The 27,415-nt window shown below is 46.1% G+C and overlaps 1 protein-coding gene across 1 annotated transcript in view; it reads right to left on the bottom strand.

Annotated features, from left to right (window-relative positions):
- Ift43 (intraflagellar transport 43) overlaps positions 1-27,415 on the bottom strand; it is an 81,449-nt gene that overhangs the window by 4,887 nt on the left and 49,147 nt on the right. The window contains exons 4-5 of the mRNA XM_010645553.3: positions 18,315-18,347; positions 17,487-17,530 (exon numbers count right to left, since the gene is read on the bottom strand). Coding sequence (XP_010643855.1) covers positions 17,487-17,530; positions 18,315-18,347 — 77 coding nt within the window. The remainder of the gene's footprint in view (positions 1-17,486; positions 17,531-18,314; positions 18,348-27,415) is intronic.

Raw genomic sequence — 27,415 nt, 5'->3', positions numbered from 1 at the left:
AGGACAGAGAGGTGGCTGGGCACCCTGACAGCCCCATAGAAGGCCAAGGGGAGCCAGTGGGCAAGGGTCTGAAGGCCCTGGGGTCAGTCTCTATTCTGCTGGTTCAGTGCTACAGCAGGCAGTGCTGTCCTCACACTGTGTCTGTCACAGGGCCCCAGCTCAGATCTTGCACAAAGAGCCCTTCTGCCTTATGCTTTCTCCTTGCCTCTCTGGGAGCTGGTGCACAAGCCATTCAGGCTGCTTCTCTACCCCACATGGTGCCCAGTTAGCCACACTGTGAGAAACTCCATTTGTCTGCTTGGCCGTTCATTCATTCATTCGAGGGGGCGGTCTGAGTACCTACTGTGTGAAAGGTGGTACCCATAACAGCAACTCTCAGAAACAGACACGGTCCTGGTCTTCATGGAGGACCAGTCAGATGGAGGCTATAAACACAACCTGCTTACCAACTAAAATACACACTAGGGGGCCAGGGATTTAGCTCAGTGGTTCCACTGCTTGCCTCGCATGCACAAGGACCCAAGTTCGATCCCTGGTACCAACAAAACAAAAAACACACTAGAAAATTCCATGACAAAAAATAACAGGGAGACCTGATTTTTTTCTGAAGTAAAAGTAAAATTATAGGTGTAATCAAGTCAAATGCTATAGAAAAGATTAATATGAAAATTTTCCCTTCTGTCTATGGGACCCTGTCATTTCCCTAAAGGTAATCTCTTAATTTCTTACACATTTATTTAAAAGAACATATGCATATCACAGCACATAGATCATTTAAAAAGCATCTGCAAATGTGATCATGCTGCATAAGCACCATTCTGCAACTTCTGTCCTTATTGATACACAGATGTATCTTATTCTTTTAAATGACTGACTTGGATTCCAGTGAAGGAATGCTCCATACATCCAGTCCTATGAGGATCAGTTTTAGTCAGGGGTGTGGGGTGAGGGGTTAGAGAATGTCTCTCTGAATGAGGGACACAGCAGCAGACAGCTGAAGGGGGGACAGCATGCGCGAAGGTGTGAGGAAGTGAGACATGACCTGCCACATGAGAGGGAAGGTGGGCAGGCCTGGCTGGGCACAGGACCCTGGAGAGGCCCAGGCTGAAGCAGAAGAGGGTGCATGGTGCCAAGTTGGGTGAGTAAAACACTGAGGAAACACAAACTGGATGCCTGCTATGCACAAGAATCCTTCCAAGGCCAAAGAGGGACATTTATCCCTCAAAGAGGGACATAATCCCAGGGCCGGGGATTTAGCTCAGTGTTGCCGCACCTGCCTCACAAGCACACGGTTCTGAGTTTGACCTCTGGTACCAAAAAGAAAAAGGAAAAAATTAATAAGTGCAACATGTCATCTTGATTGCAGTATGACTATTTACTATAAAAAGGATGACTGGAAAAAAGAAAAAAAAAACTTAAACAAAAGGAAGATTGAAGATTCAGCCAGTGAAATGAATTTCTAAATGAACAAGTTGTTGAAATTACTGGAATTAACTTAGCCAAAGTGATTATGGATTCTTTATCTATATAATTAACATTTTGTATCATTATATATAGTTTACACCACACGTATAACTTGTAGCTATAAAAATTTTGTATCATTAAAAGCTCTCAAAGAATAAATCAAGAGAACAAAGAAAATGCACATCCCCTCCTTGATGTATCATCTTGGAAGCCAATGGGCAGAATGAAGAGCTTCCCATTTTGTCTGCCCACAATTCACTTACGGCCACAGTGGGGCCCTCACTACCCTGCAGGAGGCAGAATAAGTGAATTTGCCCCAAACTGCTCCCTACGCAGAAAGGTGGCTGAGGTCAAAGATATATCCCAGTGACTTCTGAGACTCCAAGGGCCACGGAGCAGAACCAACTAGGTCAATGCCCCTCGAGTGTGAGAGTAGTACACCACACAAGAGCTTTGTTAGTATCCTGTACACTGCTCCAATCATAGCAGAAGTGCTACTGAGTCCTCAAGTTGCCTAAAGATGATTCATTCCACACGGTCAACCAAGAGTGATCTCTGAATACTTTCTGGATTTAAACACATCATAGCAAAGGGTCTGCCTCACTTGAGAGCTGCAAGGCCTGCTGGAAAAATCCTGTGCACGTCCAAGAAACAATGGATGAGTGGGGACAAAGGGACTAAAAAAGGGCCAGTCATTCCAATCTGGCCCACCCTAGACCATCTGAATCCATCCTGAGGCTAGGTCACACTGCGCTGCACCAATCTCCACATCCCAGAAGCACCGGCAGAGGCCTGTTACTGCACAGCAGTAGCCCTAAGAATTTATTTCAGAAAAAGAGAGATCACCAAACGAGAAACTCATTTTGATACGGGAACACTAGTCTGCCACCACCTAACAGATCTACCAGATGAAGCCACAGAGATAAATTAAGTGCCAAAATAAATAGCAGAAATAATAAATATGTACAGAACACCAACAGATTACAACTGGTTTCAAAGGTGTGAGTAGGTGCCATTCACCCTGAAATACATTCATTATGGATAATATCATCATGTAGGCAGACTAAAATGCTAACTGCCTAGCAAAGTCCCAGAGGGACCCTGTTCCGCTCCTGTGACCAGACAGTTAAAAGCCGAGCCGCCTCTTTTAGCTAGGCAGCCCCGAATCTCCATGACACATTGTGTGCTAGCCTGCCCTCCCATCCAGCTGTCTGCCTGTCTGAAAGCAGAAAGCAAATTCTCAGCTTGACCCAGCTTGCCATGAATGTACCACGAACATTACCCAGGCTCTTCACCTGGTGCATACACTGAAGTACCACTTGAAGGAGGAAACAAAGGAGGCTTCCCAGCCTGGCCCTCGGGTCCCACCCAGGCAAAGGCCCCTCTTCTGTGTGTCCCTTTAGGTTGTACTCTTTGCGGATATTTTTTTTTCTTTGTGGTCCCTGGACCTTGCACACGCCAGCATGATAGATGGGTATGCTACTGATAAGCTACACCTCCAACCCTTTACTGTCTTGGTCAGGGATTTCTGGGTGTATCCAGAAGGGTGTTTTTAGGGCTAATGAAGTTCTCCCCATATTCTAGCACATTCTCACCTGACATCTTAGTAAATGGTGCAGTAGTGGGCCTACCTTCACCACACCAGGTTACCCCAGGAAGTTTCCTGACACCTGCTTCTCTCACTTCCTCTACTGAGTTCCCAGCCACAACTGCCTGGCTTGGTTACCCATGGTCTCTTCCCAGGCCTCTTTCTCACTCTGTGCCCTGGCTGTTGCAGGGCTTTCACAAGCTGCTAAAGGCTCCCATCTACCACTTATAGCCAAGTTCAACAGCCAATCCACACAAAAGGAATGTGGACATGTGGCTTTGGGAGACCCCAATAAAAGCAGTCCAGACAAACCCCTAATTCTGTGCCCCAACTCAATAAACATTAGCGGAGGTCAGGAGTGAAAGAAAACAATGTCCATGTTTTTAGGAGATGGCAACTTTAAACCAGAGATCATTATGATTTTTCTCTGCAGCTGCAAAACTTTGTTTTACTGAATACTGTTACCTTCTGCATCACGTATGGGGAATTTTAAACAGGCAAATGGAAGAAGGTCTGATTGAAGATGAAGTTAAGTGAAAGAAATTGGTCTCATTTAGCACATGACAGGATTCATCTGTGTTCCCAAGTCCACTGAGGTGGCATCATGGGCGTTTCATATTCATGAGCTGCTGCGACACTATGTCCCCTCATTTACAAAGAGCCGTGTTCAGCAAATTCTGTCCCTGTGGACACCCTGTGCATTTCATGGTCTTGTCAGAGAGACATCAAACGCTCCAGTAACCAAATACCAGAAAATGGCTTTAATTAGTGGATCTCAATCGTATAAATAATTTTTTTCTAAGTAAAAAAATGGAGAATTTTTTTTTGAAAAGGGAAAAGAAAAGGGGAAAAGTGGTAGGCAACAGGCTTCAAACACCCGAAGGAACAAGGCAGAGGCGGTCTCAGAGGAGCTCCCAAGCGGTAACCTGAATCCCTGGAATCAGGGGATGAGGGGCACAACAAACATGTCCCTCGGTCCCCAGCAGGTCCACTTTATGAAGACTCATCCCTTGTGATTTGTGACTGATTAGCACTGGAGCTAGGCTGTCCTCGTTACTGGCAGGTAGGGAGAATGGGAAATCTGTGATAGTGGCTAGAGAGCCGCATTGCAGGAGAGGAACTATGGGCTGAATGCACCATCACCGAGACAGAGCAGGGTGGTTAGTGGCCAGGAGGAGCTGTGCTTGAACAGCTCCCTTAGGCACCCTCCTCTGTGACGCCCATTTGGAGTGGACTTTTTTGTGTCTCACGTGTCTCAAGTTCTCGTGCTCCTACACCAATTCTCTCTTAATGCTGCTGGATAAAGAGGCCACAGGCTTTGAGAGGAGGAAAGTCAAAACAGATGTCCCTTGTGGCCCCCTACACTGTGGAAACTCTTGGTGCTGATGAAGGACTGAAGGGGAAGGCTTGGACTGACTGGTTCCTGAGATCGTCAGACCTCTCAGCAGTTGGATTCTGGCTGGATCAGCAGCAGAAAAGTTTGCTAAGGATGGCAGCTTGGCTCATCCTTAGCAGAGTGTGGTGCATGAAGAGAAATGTCAGCACATTCCTGAAGGAGCCCTGAGTGCAAGTCCCCGGATGGAAATGTTCCCCACAGCCCCACCCAAGCCCACTGGAGGCTGGACAAGAGTCAGCACTGGCAACCCAGGGAGTCATGAACGAGGAAAAGAAGCACCCATGAAAGACAAGCAAGGCCCAAAGGGTTCCGTACAGGGAAAAAGATCCTACTCAGCCCAGGAGCCTTAAGTGACCCAATTCTGAGAAGACCTCAGGGTCACTTGCTGCGGAGACTTCTAGAAAATACCATCCCACTGGTGACTGGCGGGTGGTTGAAGGAAATGAAGAACAAGGCCCTTTCCAGGCGCACCCCCTCCCCCCGCCGGAGCTTCATGGGGTTTTCTCCAGCTTTTATCTGCAAAGCTGTGCTAGGGACAAGGAGGGGTAAAGGACTTTAAATGTGGTGAAGGAATGAAGTGGCTGGGAGGAAAGGAGACCAGGAGCTCCGCACTCTCTTCAGTGAGGGCCGGCATGAGCTACGCGGAGCTAATATGACAGAGGCAGAGCCTACTCGGAGGCGCCAGATCAAGTGTGTTAGAAACCAGGCATATCTGATTCTATTTCATCCTCTTCGTGTTACACTGAAAAAAAACAAGACAAACTACACTTTTATTTGAAATCCTTAGATTTTGTATTTTTCCTTATATATATTTATTAAAAAAAAATGCGCCTTTGATCGATGCCACCCACGACACCCCCACATACGGAATGCTTCTGAACGGTTCCCTCTGCACAAGGCCACTGCTGGTGACAGCCAGCTGGTTTTGATCACAGCCATTCGGAATCGGATTTTCATAAGATAGATGAGGAGGCTTACTGCTGCTTGCTCTTATCAGATGAGAAACTGCGGGGGAGGGGGAGCACGGGTCCTGGGGGAACAGCGCAACAATCAAGGGCTGCAGTGGTTCTTTCTCTGTCCCTCCGCTGTTGCAATTTTCAAAGGAGTTTGCCTTGGGCACTTTTAAATGATGGTGTCTCAATTCTGTAATCATCTTTCAAGAGCTTTCTCTTAAAGGGTCTTTTAGGTAAACCTAGTCCGTCAAGCACACTTATGGACTAAGGAATCACATTCCCAATGTGTGTCCTCCTGCATGTGTATACAGATGTGCGCGCGCACACACACACACACACACACACAGTGCACATCTGTAAAGTTTTAGAAAGTTGGTAGCCAACAGCTAGGAAGGAAGATCCACCAGTCACTTGCTTGAGTAAGTGGACCCCCGCTTCCTCCTCCCAATTGCTGCCAACCCTAGGTTTTGCTGGCTTGGGTTCTTCTTAGAAAGTAATCTCCTTGGTGAGTGGCAGCAGGAGTCGACTTCTCCAACTGAGGGCTAAGTGGTAGCCCAAGTCCAAGCTGATGTCAGACACATAAACATTCCTGTCCCTTCCCACCTCACCGAAGCAACACTGGCTGAACAGAGAAATAAGTCATGGTCCTTTGCTTAGGAGCATGAATAGTCACCAGTCATCCTGAGCTGTATCTTGTGGTGTTTCTGGATACAAAGACCATGTGGTGCGACTCTGCGATCCTGTCTGCCTGTTGTCATTGAAGAGGACATTAGGCTTTACCTTCTTACAGATCCCATCCCCTGAGACATCAAGGATGCGGAACCTCCATCTCTGTCTGGTCATATACAAATCTAATGTGGCTAAGATCTCTGCCTTAGCTGCCAGAACATGGCTCTAACTGCCTACCAAGGCAGAAGCAAATCTAGATCCCTAGTCCGGAAGGTTGCAGCAGAGGAGGCACCTATGAGGGATCAGGAAACCCAGGTCTTCCATCTGCCCCTAACTTGTTGAACTTACACACAATTAGTTATTAGCTCTGGTCCTGTTTCCTTACCAACAGAATGAAATCCCTACTCTGGATGTCCATTTGAATGGATGTAAGGAGGTTAAAACAAAACAAAACGAAATGAAATGAAACTTGGACACATATGCCAATAGCAGTATCTTCCTATATACCCCATAGTGACAGCCATGGCCTCCAAATAAAGCACACCGTATCTTTTTATAGCATCAGTACAAAAAAATTCATTTTCTACAATGCAATCAACATGCACAGATTCCACCTCTGGCCCATTGTGGCCTTAGCCTAGTATTCATGGTATGATGTTACCACCCACTGGGGCCCTTTTTATTCCACGTGGCCTTTCAAGTGGCCCGTGTCTCTGTGGTGTCAGTTTTTCTGTCACATCTCAAAGGAGCGATTGACAGGGAGCTACAGACATGGCTGTTCACAGCCCTGTGGAGCCTCAGGTCTTCCCAACCCCCACAAGTGCCCCAACACCACTCACATCACAACCTGAACTATGCAGTGAGGTTCCTTCCTTTCTCCCTGAAATAGGTTCTCCCCTCAAGGATTCAGTAGAGACCCAAGCACTGGTTAAATTAAAGCCATCTCAATGGACTTGATGGAGTGAATGCACAACAGGGATGCTCAAACCTGAAAATTTGGCTGCCATAGCCAAATTGCCACAGCAGTTTGAACAGCCTGGACTCTCTGTCTTTTCGCTGGCCAGCCCAGACATTTCTGTGAACAAGACTTCAGAGAGGCTCAGCAGAATGAGAACATGGGCCAACTGCTGAATCTAAGCTAGAGAGGAGAGCAAATGCGTGCCTGGGTGCTGGGAGAATTCGTGGAGATGGCTCCCTCAGTAAGTGGGGCTGAGAAATGCACCTCAGCCATGAACAGCAGATACGAGGAGGCCGGTGAGAGCAGAGAGACCTGGAGCGACAAGTGCCTGAACCTTGGCCCTGCCACTTCCTGGGGCTAGTGTATGACAGCAGTTCACACTGGCTCAGAGGAGCCACTTGCTAAATTTCTAAGAATTCTGTATCCAAGTTTGCTATAGTTTGGGTGGTGAATGTCTCCCAAAGGCCTGCTCCCCAGGGCAGTGCTACCAGGGCGGGAAGTGGTGGAACCTTTAGGAGGTAGGGCCCAGTGGGGGGCCCTAGGTCACTAGGGCTGTTGTGTCCCAGAGGGGGACAGTGGGCCTCTGGTCTCTTCTCTTTTGCTTCCTGGCTCATGCAGTTTGCAGGTTGCTCTTCTGTGCACTCCTTAGCACTACCATCTCACACACCCTCCAGAGGCCCAAAGCAATGGGCCTCATCTTCAACTGGAACCTTCAAACCTATGAGCTGAAATTAACCTTTTCTCTTTATAAGTTAACTGCCTCAGGTATTTTATTAGAGTAATTAAAAACTGAACAAAACGAGGCCATGGAACATAAATAACAATAAAGATGAAGTTACACACCCTTATAATTAAATTATATCTAAAAATGAAGTAATACTTGAAACTCATCATGCTGTACATTTTATCTAAATTCTCACAATTATTTGTATCTAATGTACCTTTAAGGTAGCAATACAATATATTGGTGTGCTGTGGCCTCTCTCTTCCTAACTCTGGTCAACAATGTCGCGTTGGTAGCCCAAAACCAGCCACAGTGGAAGTATTTGCACCAGAGAAACTGCTAACACTCCCAATCACGACTTTTTTCCTGCCTGAGAGCTGGTTTTTAACGTACAAGCACATCACTACTTATTAGCCACGTGACCTCAGTGAGCCATTTAACGTCACCAAGCTTTCATTTCTTCTCTGCAGGACGGTGCTAACCAATGTCTCCTCAGAACTGCTCGCAGGTTAACTGGCACATCGCTGGTAAAGCACTTAGCTCACTACCTGGCTCACAGCAAACACTGACAAGTTCTAACGATCAATACCCTTTTCTCAAAGATGGAATGTTTTCCCACGTCTCACCCAATAACCCATAAGCAGAAAAAAGCACAGGCAAGAAAGGGCAGTTGCACCTTTGGACTGGTGACACCAACACTCCCTTTCCAATTTCCTGCAGTCCTGCCCGGTGCAGAGACCCTGTATGTGGAATTCTAGAGAAGGGTAAGACAGCATAGGTTTACAAAGACTTTAGTGCCTACTCCTAGTAACTTTGAACTCAGAAAAAGAAACTGATGCTAAGGAGTTATATTTAATAAAACATCAGTAGTAGTAATAATAGTTTAAATAAAATTCGTGGGCAAAGGAGCCACCTAGGCTGCCTTCAGCGTGAGGAAGCAAAGTGACACCACGACCTCTGACTAAGGATGGGGCTGAGACAGCAGGGTTCCAGTGGATCTGTTCTTTTCTTTCTACTTTGTCTTTCTCCTCATTATAGCTGTTTATGCTCATAGTGCCATTTGCAGGAGAAGGGTGGAAGGATATGGCAGAAAGGCCGATTAAGGAACGAGAAAGAGCCCAAAAGAGGGTTAGAGAGGCCAGAGACAGAGATGAAGAAAGTGGGAGAGATGAGTAGTGGCAGGAGACAGCACTCTGGAGATAGCACACTTCTAATTTCACCGACAGCCAGCATCTCACATCTCTCCCAGACTCACTGTTTGGCTGTGTTTAGCCACTTTTACCTATTTTCCCTGTTGACATGGATAGAAAATTGAGCAATTACCCTTAAACTCAGAGCTCTCAGATCATCCAGATTGCTACACTTGCAGAATTAAGTCCTCAATCGCCCCTGGCTAGAAGTGGCTCAACTCAGCGTGTCCTTTAGGAATTGAACACTTTTTGGTTGGCCAGAAAGATTTATTATTCCTAAGGTTTTGAGTTATTCGATTCTGTCAAAACTGGACCTCAGGATGCAAAGATTCCTTCTCCAGGGGGGCTGACATGTGCCCAAGAGCTGGCAGCTGCCAGGAGAGGGTGTCACAAGTCCACCCTGGGTCCTGAGCCATACAGTGTATATTAAAGGCACACGTTAAACATAAGAAACATCAACTATTTTTAAGCTCCTGCTTTCAGGAACTCTTCACTGGTTTACAAACATATCTTGGGGTTCAAAAATTATTTTTGAACTTGAATTTAGCTCTGGCATAAACAATTTGAAAGCTGAGTCCAGGTCTAATTGCATTTTCAGAGATTGGCTTTAATAATCTTTTTTTAAAATAGAGACAGGGTCTTGCTGGATTTCCCAGCTGGCCTCAAATTCTCCATCCTGCTGTCTTAGGTTACCAAGTAGCTGGGATTACAGGCAGGCACCACCGCACCTGGTTCTGTATCTTTTTAAAAGATACAGAATTTAGGGTGTCCCATCTCCAAAGTTGACCTTTACAGCACCACATTCCACCCCAAGTTTACCTCTGCAAGCTGGGTTTGAGCTAGAGGGGACTGGCCATCCTGAAGAGGTTAGGGAGATGATGCATCTTTACACTTCTGTCTCCCTCCTCTGCTCCTAGACTGCCACCTCCTCCCCCTTCCTGCCAGCTTCTACTCTTCCATCAAGTTGAAGTTCCAGTGCCACTTCTTCAGCCTGGCCTTCCTTCGTCACCCAGGCCACATCAGGCCTCCATGATAGCCTCTCTCATAGCACCCTGAACTCCTCCTTCCCGGGACCTAATCACAACTTTTCACTTCTTAGATGTGTGACAATTTGTTTAATTCCTGTTTCTCTCACCAGACTATAAGCTGTATGAGGACAGGGACAAGAAATGTTCTGTTTACCATCGTATCTCCAGTGCTCAGCCCCACACACCACACATGGGAAACATTCAACAGGTGACAGCCACAGGAGGGGCGACTCAGTGAGTGACCTTCCATGGTCACTTGTAGAGACTGACTTCCATCCACCCCCAGGCCTGATGTTCTTTCCTAAGCCATACAACCTGAGAGAAGTCCGGAGACCATCATCTAAGTAGGGAAGATGGTTGTGCCCCCCTATTACGTGGGGACCCTTCGGTCATGCTGAGTTTCTGGCTGTGCATTGTTCAGCTACTCTCTATAATCATAATCCTGACTTCCCTGAAGCACTGAGTTAGCGATAGCAGGGAGTGATCCTGCCCAGGATCAGCAAGTGAGACGATGACTGACACTCTTCAGAGACCCTCAAAGACAGTTTCTAGGAGGAGGCTGCATATCTGCAGCTGAGAAGGGATGAGAGTCAGTTAGGTCTGCAGAACCAGCTTCTCTCCTGGTTGTGGGCAACTCCTTATTCATTCTCCTTATGCTGGGCCTCTTGCCTTGCAAGGCCTTCACACCTCCTCTGCGAATCCTAGTCATCCTCAGGACCTAGGATAAGTCTTTGGAGGGAGGGGCTAGGAAGGGAAGTAAAAAGGAGCAAGACTCAGTGTGTTCAGGTGCCAAATCCCCATGAAGAATGTATTCATTACACGTCACAGACACATCTAATACAGAAAGTCATAAATGTGAAGAAAAACAAAACAAGTCCTTTCTCCTTCCCAAAGTGCACTCTGCCCGCCTGCTCTTCTGATCTCATGGCCATTAGTACTGTAGCCCACTAATACGGTGACAACCATGTGCTAGCTTTGCCATCTGCTATCCTGCAGTCTTGGCTATTGAACTCTTGTAGTGCTTTTCATCTTCTATGTTTTTCTCCGATTAGGTTTTGTGTTCCTTTAGAGCAGAGCTCCACAAGGTCTTCTGAAGGATTTGCAAATCAGTTCCCAAAGGCCTAATTCAATTTGCAGATGTGTTGTTTATGCTTTTTTTTTTTTCTTTTTTTGAGATGGGGTCCCACATAGCCCAGGCTGGTCTTAAGCTCATTATCCCTCTGTCTCAGCCTTCCAGGTAGCTGGGACATCAGCCATGGGCCAATATGCCTGGCTACAAAATGTTTTTGTTTGCTCAGGCGGTACTAAGCATTGAGCCCAGGGAGCACTGAGCTACACCTTCAGCCCTTTTTATTATGTTGTAAATTTTGAGAGGTGTCTTGCTAAATTGCCCAAGCTGGCCTTGAACTTGGCATCTTCCTGCTTCAGCCTCCCCAGCAGCTGGGATTACAAATGTGTGCCACCACACCTGGCCTTGTTAAGTGTCTTCAAAAGATTCTTTTATTTATTTTGGTGCTGGGGACTGAACTCAGGCATGTCTTGCACATGCCAAGCATGAAACCTGCCAGCACCTCTGGCATTTTAAAAACATAAATTTGAAAAGTTACAGGCTGTGCCATCTTTCTGAGCTCCCCTCAGACTCCACCACTCTCACTTTTTGCCTTATACTTCTGCTGTTTCATACGTTTACGTCATCTGCCTGGCCATCCGAGTCTGTAGCCTGGCCACGGTCTTGCAAAAGACCCCACCAGTTCAGCAAGAGATCCCAAAGCCACTCCTAACTCACTCACTCCATTTCTCATTCTGATAAGCACACATTATCTTCACAGTTCCTTCCCCTTTCTGCTTCTGCTCCTTCTCTGGGAAGCACAGGGCCTGGATGGAGAAGGAAGCATGTCTCCATTCTCCCTAGACACCAGGGGCCTGGAAGACAGAAGGCATCTTGCCCAGAGAAGAATATGAGTGACACAAACCTTGGCGGAGGGGGAGTGCTAGGGAGGCTGAAGGCTGAGGAATATACCTAAAAGGTTGGCCCCTCAAAGTCTAAAGACGGGAGAAAGGAGCAAGAGCACTGTCTCGCTGGATCAGAAGCTCCTGCAAAGCAGAGGCTGCCTCACTCATCACTGTCTCCAGCATCTGGGCAATGCGGGAACCAGCAGCAAGCTTCCCTCAATAAAACCTAACCTCTGAGGCAGCTCAGGCAAGGAGCCTATCTGACCTTAGATCTGCATTTCTAGCTGCTGTAATTCATCCTCTCCTTGGGACTGTGCAACTATATCACCCATCCTTACTGGTGTGTTAGAAAATAATCAGGACCTTCCCAGGTGACAGAGTTCCTTGCACTGACCACATTAAAGAGCCTGTGTGTAAGTTTCTTAAAAGGAACCAGCTGGTTTCCTTACGGGTGCCCAAAGTTGCTGAATGACGCTGGTGAATAAGCCTCCCTGGATGACTTGGGTGAATCACTCCTGAAGTCTCCCCACCCACTGGACAGTCTGTGTTCAAAGGAGCAGCCTTCACTAGCCAACCAAGTAATTCTCTGAGCAAAGATAATTCTAGAAACTAGTTATACGTAACATATGACTCTTACTGCATAATGGATTCTAAACATTCACATACAGTGAAATGGGCCAAGTCGAGTGTGAAGTGTAACATATGAACTGATTTTCCATTAAAGGACGCAAGCATAACTGCACGGACAACAGATTTATGCTGGGGAAGAGGTGTCCCTCCTAGCGGTAAAAGCAAGTACACTCTGTCAGAAAGGGTTTCATGCTCCAAACCTCCAGGGCCAAAATAAGGCCAAGCCACAAATTTCACATTTCAAGTTTATGAAGGGAAAAAACACTGGGGGTATTTTCTGAAAATTGGTATCTTTTTTTCCCATTTTAATGAAACTTTACTAAGCATTCCATCCATCTATTACACATCTGGGAGCTGACATTAATATAGCCAACCTGTGGAAGGGGACACCAGCATCATGATAGAAGCTGAGGACCACAGCTCTGGGGTCAAGATCTGTCTCTGAATTCTGGCGCTGCCATTAACCAGTTATCTGACCTTGGGCAAGGCTGCCTTTCTTTCTTTGCCTTAGTCTGCTCATCTTTAAAATGGGGATGATGGCCAATTCATCTGTCTCTGAACAAGTGAACACACTGTGGTAGGTTCATACAACGGGGTACAACTCAGCAATAAAATCAACAGGCTAATTAATAATACAGGCAACAACTTGGATAAATCTCAAACTCTTGACCCTGCGTGAAGAAAGCCAGGCACAAATGTGTACTTCCTTATGCTTCTGTTTACATACAGTTCTAGAAAACGAAACAGTAACACACCTCAGTAGTTGTTGGAGGCCAGGAGCAGAGCAGGGATGGACTGGGGCATAAGGAAATTTTGGGGGGTGGCAGAAATGTTCTGGATATAGCGACTGTGGTGTGGTAATTTCACAGGGTATTCACACCTTCCAAAGCTCAAACTGTACATGTTTTTCTTGGTACATCTTTGTGGTGCACAAAATGTTTACATTCATCTTAGGGAGGAGATGTGCTCAGCATACCTTAATTATCTTTCCCGCCCTTCCCACTGCCCTCCCTCCAGCTCTCTAAATCCCCTTCACTTACTTTCTTTCGCTGTCGTGTTTTAGTTCACGTTTGTGACACATAATGATTACACTCCTTTAAGGGAAGTGGTGCTTGTACAGGACACATTTTAATTCTTTTTACTTCCCCTTCTTCTCCCCACCCCTCCATCTCTTGGGCACCTTCCCATTTGTGAAAGACCTATCCCTGTTTCTTTTTATCACTTTTACTTTGCTCTTTATTTATATTTTGTATTTCTCATATTAGAGAAACCATATGGTATTTAAGCTTGTGTGGCTGATTTAGTTCACTTAACATTATGTTTTCAAGTTGCATCCATTTTTCTACAAATGACTCAAACTTACCCTTCTTTATAGCAGAGTAGTACTCCATTTTATGTAAGTACATTTGCTTAACCTGTTCATCTTTTGATGGATGTGCAGGTTGCTTCCAAGCTTTAGCTACTGTGAACTGGGCTTCTAGAAATACTGGTATGCACGTATCACTCTAACATGATGTCTTTAAATCCTTCAGGGATGTGCCTATGAGGGGAATACCTGCAGTTAAATGGTACTTCTAGTCGCAGTTTTTTCAGGAATCCCCATACTGATTTCCACAGTGGTTGTGCTAGTGTACATTTCCACTGGCAATGCAGGAGGGTTCCTTTTCCACCGCTGTCTCACCAGTATTTGTTATAAAGTGTCCATTCACTTGTTTGTTTATGTAGTCCTAGGAAATGAACCCAGAGCCTTCACACTGAACTACATCTTTAGTCCTTTCTGTTTTGAGCTAGGGTCTAACTATGCTGCCAGTTAACCAGGCTGAACTTGAACTTGCAATCTTCCTGCCTCAGGCTCCCAGAGAGCTGGGATTACAAGTGTAGCCACCATACCCGGCTTAAATTGCACACAGTAAATACACAAGATTTACTGTACACAAATCAGACCTCCATGAAGCTAACTTACAAAAAAAATTTTTTCCCATAGGTTGTTTTAAAAATTAAGTGGGAGAAAATGTAAAACACCAGGCTTGGTAGTTGGCACATGATGAATACTTGGTAATAATGATGATGCTACACACAAGAGCAAGTGTTCTTGTGGGGGTCAGAAAACCAGAATTTCGCTGAGTCCTACTTTCCTGTATATAATCTCTAAGCCTCAGTTTCTTATGGAGTGGCAGGTGTGGCCCATGGTGGCCTACAGAGATCCTTGAACTGCAAAAATGTCCTTCTAAAGTGACCACGCACAATGGCAGCCAGCACAGCCCTAATAGCATGCATTTATAATGTGTGCGAGCTCTGGCATTCAGAGTTTTGCTGCAACACTGAAAAGTTACTCCTTGAAGTAAAGTATTTTTCCATAAGAGGAAAGTGGAGTGAGGAAGATTTCAGAGATCCTTGGAAAGGAGCTAGAAAGAAGTTCAAGACAGGGTAGGGAAAAGCCTGGAGAAGGTTACCACTTAAGCAAACCTTTAACAAGATCATGAATTTAACTGCTTTCTCGTGTTTCAATTTGGAAGTTTCTGCTAAAGAAGTCTATCATCTTTTTTCCTAAATTTAATGTTTTCCTGTTTAAAACACAAGACTCTTGGTGTTTGGAAAAAATACATAAGCCAACAGGAGACGGAAGACATCCATTGCAGGCAACAACTTGCTGTGTTTTTCCTCCTCAAACCACTTAGACTAGCTACAGACTGGCTACATACTGCCTACTTCATCACACCTCCTTCACTGAGGTCTGACCTGTGGACCACTGCTCCGATAGTACAATTCCCATGCACACTGCACCGCACCCTCTTCTCCGCTCACCCATGTTAATTACACCCTGTAGAGACCCCGTCCCCTCAAGTCCCTTGGCACATCCTCCTGTCCCATGCACCCAATGGCTGCAGCAGCTGACCATCTGCGAGGACAGGCAAATCACAAGTGTGACCAGCAGCTACCAATCCCTGAGCTACCAGTTCAGCCTAGCAGAAGACATTCCAGGTAAGTGTCTGGGAAAAGGAAGGGCAGATTCCTTAGTTAAAAGGGTCACTGTGAATCAGTGGGTAGAGAAGTCTAGAAGCTAAACAGAGTTTAGTGGGTAGAACTAAAAAGGAAGATCTGGCAAGAAGAAATGAGGCTGGAAAGCAAAGAAAATGCTGAAGAATGATGAGTGTGTGACTGATATTTTGACCTTCTGTGACTACTTTTCTTCCTTGAAACCCCTTTGGAATGACATGGCTCCTGCCCTTAGAGGGGTCTTTAATGTCAAGCCAGGTCAAGCACATGCCTGTAATCCCAGCTACTCAGAAGGTTGAGGTGGGAGGATCATAAATTTGAAATAAGACTGGGTAATGTAGCAAGGCACTGATACCAGATAGAAACTACACAAAGGAGTGCTGGGTGTGGTGATGCATGCCTGTAATCCCAGCACTTGGGAGATTGAGGCAGGAGGACGGGAGTTCAAGACCAGCCTGAACTACATAGCAAGACTGTCTCTAAACAAAACAAAAAACAAAACAAAGCAAAAACAAACAAACAAAAACCCCAACTACGCAAAGGAATAAGAGTATGGAAATGATAAATATATGGGTCTAAAAAAATAAAAAATAAAAAGCTTTAGTAAATTAAGTCTTGTGTGACCAAATACTTGAGAAAAATAACTTAAAGACTGATTTTGGCTTATGATTTCAGAGGTTTCAGTCCATGGCTGCCTGGCTCCATTACTTTAGGCCTGTGACAAGGCAGAACGCCACAGAGGAAGGGCATGGAAATGAAAAGTGATCACCTTGTGTGGTCAAGAAGCAGAGATAAAGGGAAAGAACTAGGAAAGAAGGGCCAGAGCCCAGAATTAGTCCCAAGGTCATATTCCCATGATCCACTCCCTTTAGGCTCCATCTCCTAAATTCTTACTACCTCCCAATAATGCCATCAAACGATGATCTCATCAATGGATTAATCCACTGAGGAAATGAGTTCTCATGATTCAATTTCCTTCCAAAAGCCTTATCTCTGAACACAAAAGACTTCTGCGGGGATTTTATATCCAAACCATAACTGGTCCCAACCATAAACTCTACTCTAGTAGACTTCTTTTTAGAGATACACACAGAATTTATCTTTTCAGGCTTGAACTTAGGCTTGTGCTGAGACACAGCTGCTGACCTTTTCAGTCCTGTTTCCCTCTCATCTACAGAATCAATACTAATGGGCTACTATGTGTCATACGCTGAGATACAAAGATAAATAAGAAGTGGGATCTGCTGTCAAGGAGATCAGAGCCTGGGTAGAAAATAAGCCAACGAAGAATAAAGTGTGATACTTCCTCACTGGACTGGAATCTTGGCTCTGGTCATCTAGAAGTGCAGTGACTTGAGGCAACTTAACCTCTCAGTGCCTTAGTTTCTATGAGTGTAAAATAGGGATGACAATGGCATTACCTTACAGGGTTGTGGTGAGAGTTGATGATTTAACATAGAGATACTGGCAGAGCTGCCAGAGCTGATGCCTGGCATATAGTTAACACCCGCTTAGAAACGGTTCTAGTGCTTTTTTGGGGGGGTACAGGGGATTGAACTCGGGTCAGTTGCACTTTCGAGGCAGGCAGCGGAACCACTGAGCTAAATCCCCAGCCCTGGTTCTAGTTGTTACAGTGGAGGTTTGCTGGGGAGATTGCAGGAGCAGAGACAAAGAATATCTGAGCCAGAGAGGGAGTAGGATAGGAAGGAAGGATGCCAGGAGATACTACTTCAGCTGAGGTCAAGTAAGGCTAGGAAATGAAGAGCATGAGGTACTCGAGGCAGAGGCAAGAGTACCCAGCAAGGGATGGACAGTGAACTGGCATATGTGATGAGACCACCACACAGGTTTTCAGTGGGGCTGCAGCCCAAGAAATTCTTGGGGGGCTCTAGGGTCTCTCTAGAAACCCTTTTGACATTCTCTAAGGGCACCTTACCTCCATCATCTGATCCATCCAGGCTCTGCTGTCTGAGACGGTGACTGGCTCAAAAAAAGAAGAAAAGGACAGATGTAAATGAGTTTCAACACAGAAAGGAATGGCCTTATTATTATTTATCATATCCATTCTTTTTTACTAGACAAAATGTCCTTGTACCTATTTTCCTCCATTGTCTTGGTCACACTTAACTGGGGAACTGAGTCTGCCCTGTATGGCTCACAGGGTGTGACACACTGTCACAGAAGGCAGCGTCACACAGACTATGACATGGAAGTGTCCCCTGCTCAGAGAGGTGTGAGACTGGGGGGGGGTCACCTTTATCTAGAAGCTTTCTTCCTTTGCAGAAGAGTGGTACCCGGGGTCCACTCTACCACTACCTCTCAGTCCTTTTTCTTTATTTTGAGACAGGGTTTTACTAAGTTGTCCAGGCTGGACTTGAACTTGCAGTACTTCTGCCTCAGCTCCCAGAGTAGTTGGGATTACAGGTGTGTGGCACCACACCTGGCTTTCCCTTCCTTCTGACATCTTAGGAGAAGGTCAGGCTTCCAAAGCTGGCACTGCTTTGAGGTTTGTACACCAAACTTGGGCATACAGTGTTAAAAGCCACAGTGAAAGATTTAACATGGCATTGATGCCATCACAGTTCAGACCTTCAGTGGAGGAGGCAGTATTACCCAAACTCTTGATCCAATATACACAATTCCAGTCTACCATGGCCAGATTCAATTTTTTAAAAATTCCTCTATTCAACACAGGCTGAACCAATAACAACTAGCAGTCATGTACTGCTGAGAAAGGTCACCATGAGAAATACGGGAAACATACTCTTCTATCTCTTCAGAAGCCTTCCTTCCCAACCTGAAAAATAAAAAGACACAGTTTATAAAAAACCGCACAGCTCATATATTGGGGTAATGCGTTAAGAAAGGGTTTCAAATGCAGGGGCAGCTAAATGCATCCCAAATCTGTATTTGCCCAAGACCTGTACCCAGCAGGAGGGGACTGCATACACCACAGTGCCTTCTTAGCACCTTCCTCCAGCACAACTCCAGATTTTACACTGTTAGGATGAACAAGAAACTTAAACCGACACAAATGATATGGTGCCCTCCTTAGACACCTAACTGGCCCACCGGTAAAGCACCCTTTTACGACGATGCTCTGGGTCTCTGGTAGTATCAGTTGTCAACATGTGCAGCTTTCCAGGAGGAAAAGCTCCAGCGCAGGCCGAGCAACTGTTCTTCTGAGCTATCCACGTGAAGGACCAGAGATGCCGAGAGCAGTGCTGGGTGCGGAGTGAGCCCTGAGACACTGCATGAGAACAGAACATCTGCTTGACCCACCTGTACCTGAAGCAGCAGTTCTCACACTTCTGACCTGCAGGCTGCTAGGCCCAGCAGTAAGTAAGAGAGCCCAGGACTACTCATTCTAAACAGATTTCCACTGACTTCTAATCGGTATCATGTCACTACTGACTCACTGAGAAACACTGATAAAACCTCTAAATTCCAGGCATGGCAACACACGCCCAGAATCCCAGTACTCTGAGAGGCTGAGGCAGGAGGACCACTGTGAGTTTAGCCTAGCCGGGACTACACAGTGAGACTGTCTCAAAATACCAAGAAAAAAAAAAGTCTAAGTAAGACTGGCAAAATGTTGATGATGATTAAAGTTGGGTGCAGGGCACATGGTGCTGATATTTCTACATGTCTGAAAATGCCCACTATAACAGAGTTGTTTTTGTTTGAAATGAGTTCTCTGGAGTCAGAACTTGGCACCATGATGAGCAATATCATTATCATAACAGCCCCAAGGCAGGATGCACGGAAGGCCTTCGACAGTGCGGTCCACAGACCTCACCAGTAAGAGCTGGATCAGAGTCAACCATCAACTCCTGCAAGATGTAAATAACTTCTCAAGAGTCTAAGTATAAATTAATTTTTGTTAATCAAAAAAGTCAAAAAATAAAATAAAATTAAGCTCAAGTTTAAAACATTACTTTTCATGAAGTTTAGACTATATCAACTGCACCATTTACAATAAATAGAAAATGACGGCTGAAGTGAAGATGGAAAGAGAATAGGTAGTGAAGTCGGAAGAACAGGGAGACCTCGCAGGCTGCAGCTGTGGCTCTCAAAGGCAGGAGACTGAGCAGCGGGTAAAAGGGCAGTAGGACAAGGGGCGGGGAAGGTAAGCCAGGGGAAGTACAACAGGAAGCCTGGGCGGCACCACCGTGGCGTTGCTAGGTAACGCGGGATCCTAGTGTCTACCTCAAGCTGAAGGCAGAGTAATGAATACTCCAGAGCTGCCAAGTCACCTCCTGTGTGGAGGATGGAAGACTCTTGTCTTAGCTCCTGCTGTGCCTTAGGACCACTGCTTCTAACTGTTCTCATGAAGTTAAACACCTCAGCACCACTGTCCAAATGACTCAGCCAGTATACTACCAACAGAAGTGCCTGGATGGAGGGTAAGAGAAGACAAGCAGGACACAGAGGATAGGGAGCCTAGGCCAGAGATTTCATTTGTACAGGAGATGTACTCATCTCTGAAAGAAACAATAATGCTAGTGCTAATCTTTGGGGGGAGGCTGCTTAATTGCCATTATCCACTCAACATCCAAAAAGGGGGTGAGTTTAATATTCAGCTTAATTGCTGTGGAGCCTACATCCTGCTCTCCCTTCCTCTGGGGGAGCCCAGGGACTCCCCGCTCTCATTTCTCTCCATGGAGGAAGGAAGAGATCAAAATGGCACGCTTGAGGATGGGCAGCAGGGATGCCCTCAGGTGGTGTGTTCTCTCTCCCTCTGCCAGAAATAACAGATTCTGGGGTGCCTTCTGCAGGGCGGGATGGAGCCTCTGCTGCGGATCCAGGCCTACTCCAGCCTGTAAATGAGTATTCTGGGCCAGCTTATTTTACTTAACATGAGTTCACTGTTCAAGTTGGGAGATTCTGTACCAAAGTCCAGATTTCTAGATTCTTCTGACAAAAGGCCTGGTAACTCTGGGCTTGCTGCTGAGGAGCCTGAGCTCCACACTCTCCGGGGCTTCCTTCTGCCAGGCCCAGGTCTTGGTCTGAATCACTGAGCCTACACTGCTGGTTTTCTTACAGGAGCCAGGAGATGAGCTAGACGGATACCAAGTGTAAGAAAACAAAAGGTAGATGAAGTGGAAGGCATATCTTAGAGAACTGGTAGGGAATGTGTTTCTTTAAAGAAATGTGAATATGCAAATAACTCATATGTGTTTCAGGAATATAGTATAAAATAAAACCCCATTTCACGCATTTATTTCATCTGCTTGGCCCCCAAAGGCACCTCAGGAAGCACAGTGACCTAGAGCTCAGGATACAGAAGATCTAGCAGTGTTTTTTAAACTACAAGTCATGATCTATTAGTGAGTCATGAAGTGAATTTAGAAGATTACCACCAGCACTTTTTTTTCCCCCCTTTCCTCTTTTTTTACAGCATAGAAAATAATGCAAACAGGGTATTACATAAGCTTTGGTTTTCAGTCTTATACATACATACAACCCATCATAATATAGGATGTGTTTTAAAATTACTACTGAGAGGTTAAAAACAAGCAAAGAAACAAAAACCTAAAACATAGTGGTTTACTGCAGCTGACCAGAGTGGGTAACCAGAGGATCTGGTGCTGAGATCCTGCCTTCCACAGACTTTGGGGACAAAGATTGAGGGGAAAAAACTGTGGGTCCTCGGTCAACCCTTCCTTGCACACACGGTACTTGCCAACTTCGGAGGAAACCGAGGCCCATGTGGTCTGGCCCTGGCACCATGGCAGACAATCTGCGCAGGTGTGGTCAGCGCAGCCCTGGGCTTTCTGTCTACTCCTGCACACAGGGGCCTTGAGCCGTCTTCCTCGGATGTGGCTCCCAGAGGCCTGGGAACCTGGTGATGGTCATAATAGTTCAGGGGAGACCACTGCACAAGAGCACTTCTCAGTGGTCTCCAAAGACTGTCACACCCGTCAGTACTGTCTCAGTTGACCTCTCAAAAAGAAGCGAAGCAGTTTTAGCAGCACCATTTACACTCCAGGACATTTGGCACTGCCGCCTAGGCTTCCCCCAAATCACAGGGCTCGTTAAGGATGACGCTGAAACCAGACTCTGCATCCGGACTCTCACCCTCAGTCCCACACGCATTACCCCAGGCCTTTTCGAAGCAGACCTCAGCTGATTTCCTTACATCCTGAGGGTACCCAGAAATCTGTTTAGATTTCCTGTGCAGACAGTCTCTTCTTACGGAAGGCGATAGATGGCACAGAGAAGTGAAAGCTAGAGAGAATCCTTTAAACAGGTAGTTCTTTACCAGGGGTGCACAACAGAAATCAAACCTGGGAAGTTTTGCCATGTACATGTGCTAGGTCCCCAAAGGCAGTAATTTCTACAAGTGAGCCCCAGTCACAACTATCAGAATCACTGCCTTCACCTTACTTCAGGTATCAGGCTGAACAGTGCAGTTGCTAAGCAGTGAAACTGAAACCTATCTGCATTTTCCTTCTGACTTCTATACATTTTTCCCTTGAAGCGTCAATGAACTTGCACTTGACCTAAAGGCTGAGGTGAGGAAATGATCAGGGGCCTGAGTGGCCTTCAGTGAAGCCTGTGTGCCTGAGATGGCTGTCCACAGAGTCCCTCATGCTTGTACCTGGCAGGCCGGGGCAGTGCAGACCCGATTAGAGATGCTCGTTCAATATGCAAAATGTACAGCTCGGACCATGCTGAACCAGCACTCTGAAAAGTTAATTAAATGCCAGGTTTCTTTTTAAGAGCTAGTCCATCACTTGCTGACTGCTTTGACCATTTTGTAGAATGGAGCTCTTCCTCTGGACAATCAGAGTAAATATCCTCCTTCACCTCCAGAATCATGGACTCGGGTGACAGAAGTAAGGACAGAAATAAGGTTCTCCTTTCCCATGAGTGACGCACCTGACCTGGTCAGCAGCTCGGCAAGGGGAAAACTGTGGCCATCTCAGGGTAGCTCTTTGACCAGCCAAAAACACTCATCTATGAAGCTATTGCGTATTCACACGTGCTTTTCTTGGGTCCGGGTCTTTAAGGGTAGGGGGTTATCTTTCTATCACCATCTTGATTTAAAGCCCGGTGCCACGACTCGGCAGTCAGTTTGTATCCTCCTGATTTGCATCCTGGCTTCTTTCTGACCTCTGCTTGCTTTTTTCTCTATCTGATGGCTAATGCAGCCACTCTTCCTTCACCCGGGCCCAGGTCCTTCCCTGACACAGGCAGCATTTACTGAGCCTGCTGGGTACCAGACACTGACATTCTCCTACGTTACCATCATTACAGTAGTGCATGTCACATACAGTATCACACCCGGTGCCATAGAATGACCATGTCACCTTATTTATTTCACTTCATTTCACAGGTGAGGAGACCTGGACTCACATAGGAAAAGTAACTTGCCTAAGGTCACCCAGCTGGAGAAGAGGAGGACCAGAATGCGAGGCGGCTGTCTGACTCCACAGCCCAGCTGTTAGCCCCTCAGCGACAGAGATGATGGAGACACACAGCAGTTCTACGCAGAGAAAAATACTCCTTCCACAGACTCTGCTTCAAATCCAACGATCACTTTCCACAATGGGGACATGCTTTGCACCTATGAAGGGCTTTGTACCTTGCCAGGCCTGATGATTGAGTAGTTAGCCCTGACTTAATTGTTCAGTGTGATTTACTGTGTATTTTTTATTTGCAACAAAACAGCTTGCATGTTAGCCAAAAAAAGAGATCCTAGCCATCTGGTAAGTCACGCCACCCAATTCCTTCCCTTTTGCATTTCTTTTGCTGAAATGCAAGTTCTTTCCTCTGCATTCAGAGACCACAATGACATTCATTTGGCCACTGGGCACAAGCTCCTCTCACTGCTGCACCAGGAGAGTGCTGGGATTCTCAGATCCTCAATGTGCTCGGCCTGCACAGTCTGTCCTCACTGTGCACCCCCCACCCCCGCCTCGGTGCGACAGGGGCCTGGCTGGTCATAATGATCAAGAGTCCACACGAGAAGAACTATGTCTGTGGGACGAGCAAGTGGTTATGACTCAGCTGCAGTGGCCCTGCTAGCTTCTGGGGGACAGTTCCCACAGCAACTTACACTGCCTGCCACCAGACACGAGGCCCCAGTTCCGCCGCCCAGGTTCCCAGCCACAGACTCCATCCCAGCTGAAATGTTCTAATGGAGCACTGCGGAGACCTAAATGGAGATAAAGCACCTCGGCTCAGAGGACAGCCGGGATGCTATCTTTATGCAGCACGACAATGTTCAGTGGTTAATTAGACACTGTTAACCTGTTTTAGGAGGGGACATAACTGGGATAAATGGAGGAAAATGTCCTTGAAGCCTCTTAATATCCATGGCACATACTGGACCCTAGACTCACCTCCCTGCCGTGTCAGACAGAACAGGCTTCTGAGCTGTGACGGGCCCTGAGGAAGTTCTCCCCGGCCTATCACTCACACCGACACCGCTGCTTCTGACCCAGGGAGGAATGCCAAGGGTCTGGACAATGGGTAGCAACTACAACTTGTTGCAGGTAAGAGAAACCTAAAGCCACAGTAGCGTGCTCACTGAAAAAAAGAAAAATGGTTTCCTTTTGATGGTGTTGCGGATTGATCCTAGGGCCTTTGAACTGAGCTACATCCCCAGCCCCACCTTTAAAATATTTTTTTAAAGATAGGGTCTTGCTGTGTTGTTGAGTTGCTCAGGCTGGCCTAGAACCTGTGATCCTCCTGCTCCAGCCTCCTGAGTAGCTTAGATTACAGGCATATGCCACTGAGCCGGAGGCCAAATTCACAAAGAAAAATTGTCAGGAGAAGAGCAGGAATGAGATTAACAACTAAATCAGCACCAAAGTTACTTTAGGTTTTAAAAATGTTCCACTCCTCTGGAAGAAAAGAAATCAAAGTGCCATTTTCTTGCGATGTTTTCCACCCTCATAATTCTAAAAATGTCCAATAAAAATCACACAATTGCTTCTAAACCTCGCTGAGGTAAATTTGATACCTTCTGAGAAACACAAGGCAGTTTGTCCCAGATGTCACCAGCGAATTCCCAAACCACTCCATAACTATCCTCCCGCTCTACTCTCTAAGCCGTGTGACCTGTCAGGTAGGCCTTCACCACCTGAAGTGAGGAGCAGCAACAGGCAGTGAGCCGCACACTTAGGGCCCCACGCTCTAAGATGTCCCTTTCCCCACAACACTGAGCCCAAGTTTTCCTTGGTGGACAGATTTCTCCTCATTGAAATCTCTCCTGAAAGCTGAGGTTCCCTGCTATCCTCTTTTCTTAGTTCCTACCATTTAATTAGGTATATTTTCTCTCTTCTTTTAAAGACAAGCAGAAATTCCCTAGCACCCAAATTTTGGCACTTTGGGGTTTTAGGTTGCACTAGATCATGTTTGCCTCCTGTCAGCATAGTTCATTAATAAGGCATCTGGGACAAAGATGAAAAGACATGTCCCTGTCTGGTCTGTCCCCTTGAAGGCAGTGAATTACAAGGCAATTCCTGGGTGAGGCCTGCCCCCTGCTGGGCATATTAAAAATGACATCTTTGTTCTGATTGAAAACCAAAAATGATTTACAGCATTAGGAAGGAAAAAGGGTAAAATAAACAGAAACAGTTTTAGTCAATTAAAACAGGTCTGGGAACATACAAAATGAGTTTATATGCCTGCTTTCTGGAAAAAGTGGCCGAGAGTTTGAGGTCTCAGGCACTTATTTACTTTGGTACTGGGAATCAAACTCAGGTCTTGCACTTGCAAGGCAGGCAAACTGAGCTAAATCCCTGACCCCTCAGGTATCTTAAATGAACCTTATTTTATTCATGAAGCCTTTACTGGATTGTTAGTTATCTACTAAGCACAAATGGAAGGTGTTAGAAATTGAAGATATTTTGTTCAGGATTTTATAATCCTGTGGGAGAAAAGAACACTACAGAAATAACACTAGTAATGTCCCTAACGGGCCAGGGATTTATTAGCTCAGTGGTGCCACTGCCTGCCTTGCAAGTTCCAGGTCCTGAGTTCGATCCCCAGTATGAAAACAAACAAACAAACAAACAAAAATTTCAATTCACTTTTAACTGCCACATGGAGTGGGTCTTTACTTCTCCCTGGGAGAATTTCCTGCTTTGTAATGCAGAAACCTGAAAGAACTTCCCATCAGTCAGTAACCTATTATTATCTCTGCTCCTCTACTACAGCTTGTGGTCCTCCTCACCTCAAAGCCTGCAAATACACCGAGAGGCCAGAGTGACAAAGTGCACAAAAAGAAGGTCGCCATGCAGTCAGATCAGGAGAAAACCCGGGTTATGTAAGGGTTTCCATTTCACATGTATATTTATAACTGCACATGCCCAGGATGCTGCTTATATTAAAACTGCTTTCAGTTACCTCTCAATGAAAGACCAAAAGGAAAAACAAAGTAGGTATAATGTTCACAAATGCATTTTATCTTTGAGAGAGCGAATCCATCAAAGGGAGGAGGAAGAGAGTTTCTGTCGGGAAAATGTTAACCAATGGCTGGCGTCTCTCATCACCCCTCCCAGCTGCCGGCTGCTCATGCTGCAAGGTGGCTGGTCCCTCTCAGCACAAGTTGGCTGGCTTAGGGGACACAACTTTTTGCCTTAAAAGTTATTCTGTTCAGTAGGATCACTGCATGTGACCAACATCTCATTTCTGAGAGGGTCCCAGAGGACCGCAGGAAAGACGATTTTATTCTAACAGATTCGCTCTTGCACAAATAGTAGTGTGTGGCCTTTTCATGAACTTGAGATGAATGTGTTCAGCACTCCGGTTTGAGAATGGGCAGGTGTAGACGCAGGGCTCATTCCATTATACTAATTAGCTGTGTGACCTTGGGCAGCGGGGCAAGGTGACATTCAAGGGCCTAAGACTGGGCAGCACGGAGTCACTTAAACTTCCCAAGCCTTGTTTTCTCCATCTCCAGTCTGAGGAAACCAGATTTCACGGCTGCTCAAGTCTCTCCCCAGCTCCAGGCCCACTCCCATCCATCCCTGCCAGTACTAGTCCTACTCTGGAAACCCCCAGGCAGCCACTTCCCCACACCTGCCTTATCTCTGCCCTAAAATTTCAATGAAGAAAATATAATGTGCTCATTTGCAGAACCCCCGAGTCAACACTGCAGGGGACAAACAAGCAAAACAAATAAGTGAGGAGGAAAGGAAGGAAGTTCTCTTTCCCTTTTCAATCTTTTTTAGGGATAACTAAATTGATCTGAACTATTTTTCTATTTAAGAACCGAAGGCCTTTTCCTCCTTGGTACCTTTCCCTCTTCTTTCTTACCTTTTGTCAAAACCTGGTACAACTTCCTCAATCACATAGGGAAATCTTACTTTCCCTTGACACCCTTTCCTAACCTGTTCACCCGCTCCTATCATTCCCAGTTGTTTTGTCCTGCTTAATATGACCTGTGTTTCCTTCCCCACCACCCAGCTGGAAGAAGGGCATCTACCTAGACCTGTTGCGCCTCCAAGCCTCCAACACAGGCAGCTCAGAAACCAATTCCCCCGTTCTCCGGGTCCAACGCAAAGGCCCCATTCAGTCACTCAGGGCCAGGCTAGCCAGGATGTGCGTGCCAGGCTCTGACTTAAACAACTTGAAACCAGAAGTTCTGGGCATGAGCTCTGCAATCCAAGGGTTCTAGGGTTTGAATGTTGAGCTCTGTTCAAAATTCATAATGAAACTTAATCCCCAGCGCAGCAGTGGTAAGAGTGTGGCCTTTAGGTGACTAAGTCATGGGAGCAGAGAGCTTAGCACCCAACCAAAGGAAGTGCACTAGGCCCTTCTGTCCCTCTGTCGTCTGCCACTCAAGGACACAGGAACTAGGGATTAGCTTGGGAGCAGAGAGCAGAGAGCAGCTCTCAGCAGACACCA

This window comes from Fukomys damarensis, unplaced genomic scaffold, assembly GCF_012274545.1.
Source record: "Fukomys damarensis isolate Sample0158 unplaced genomic scaffold, DMR_v1.0_HiC HiC_scaffold_21, whole genome shotgun sequence".
Lineage (NCBI taxonomy): Eukaryota > Metazoa > Chordata > Mammalia > Rodentia > Bathyergidae > Fukomys > Fukomys damarensis.
This window is presented reverse-complemented; position numbering and strand designations above follow the sequence as displayed.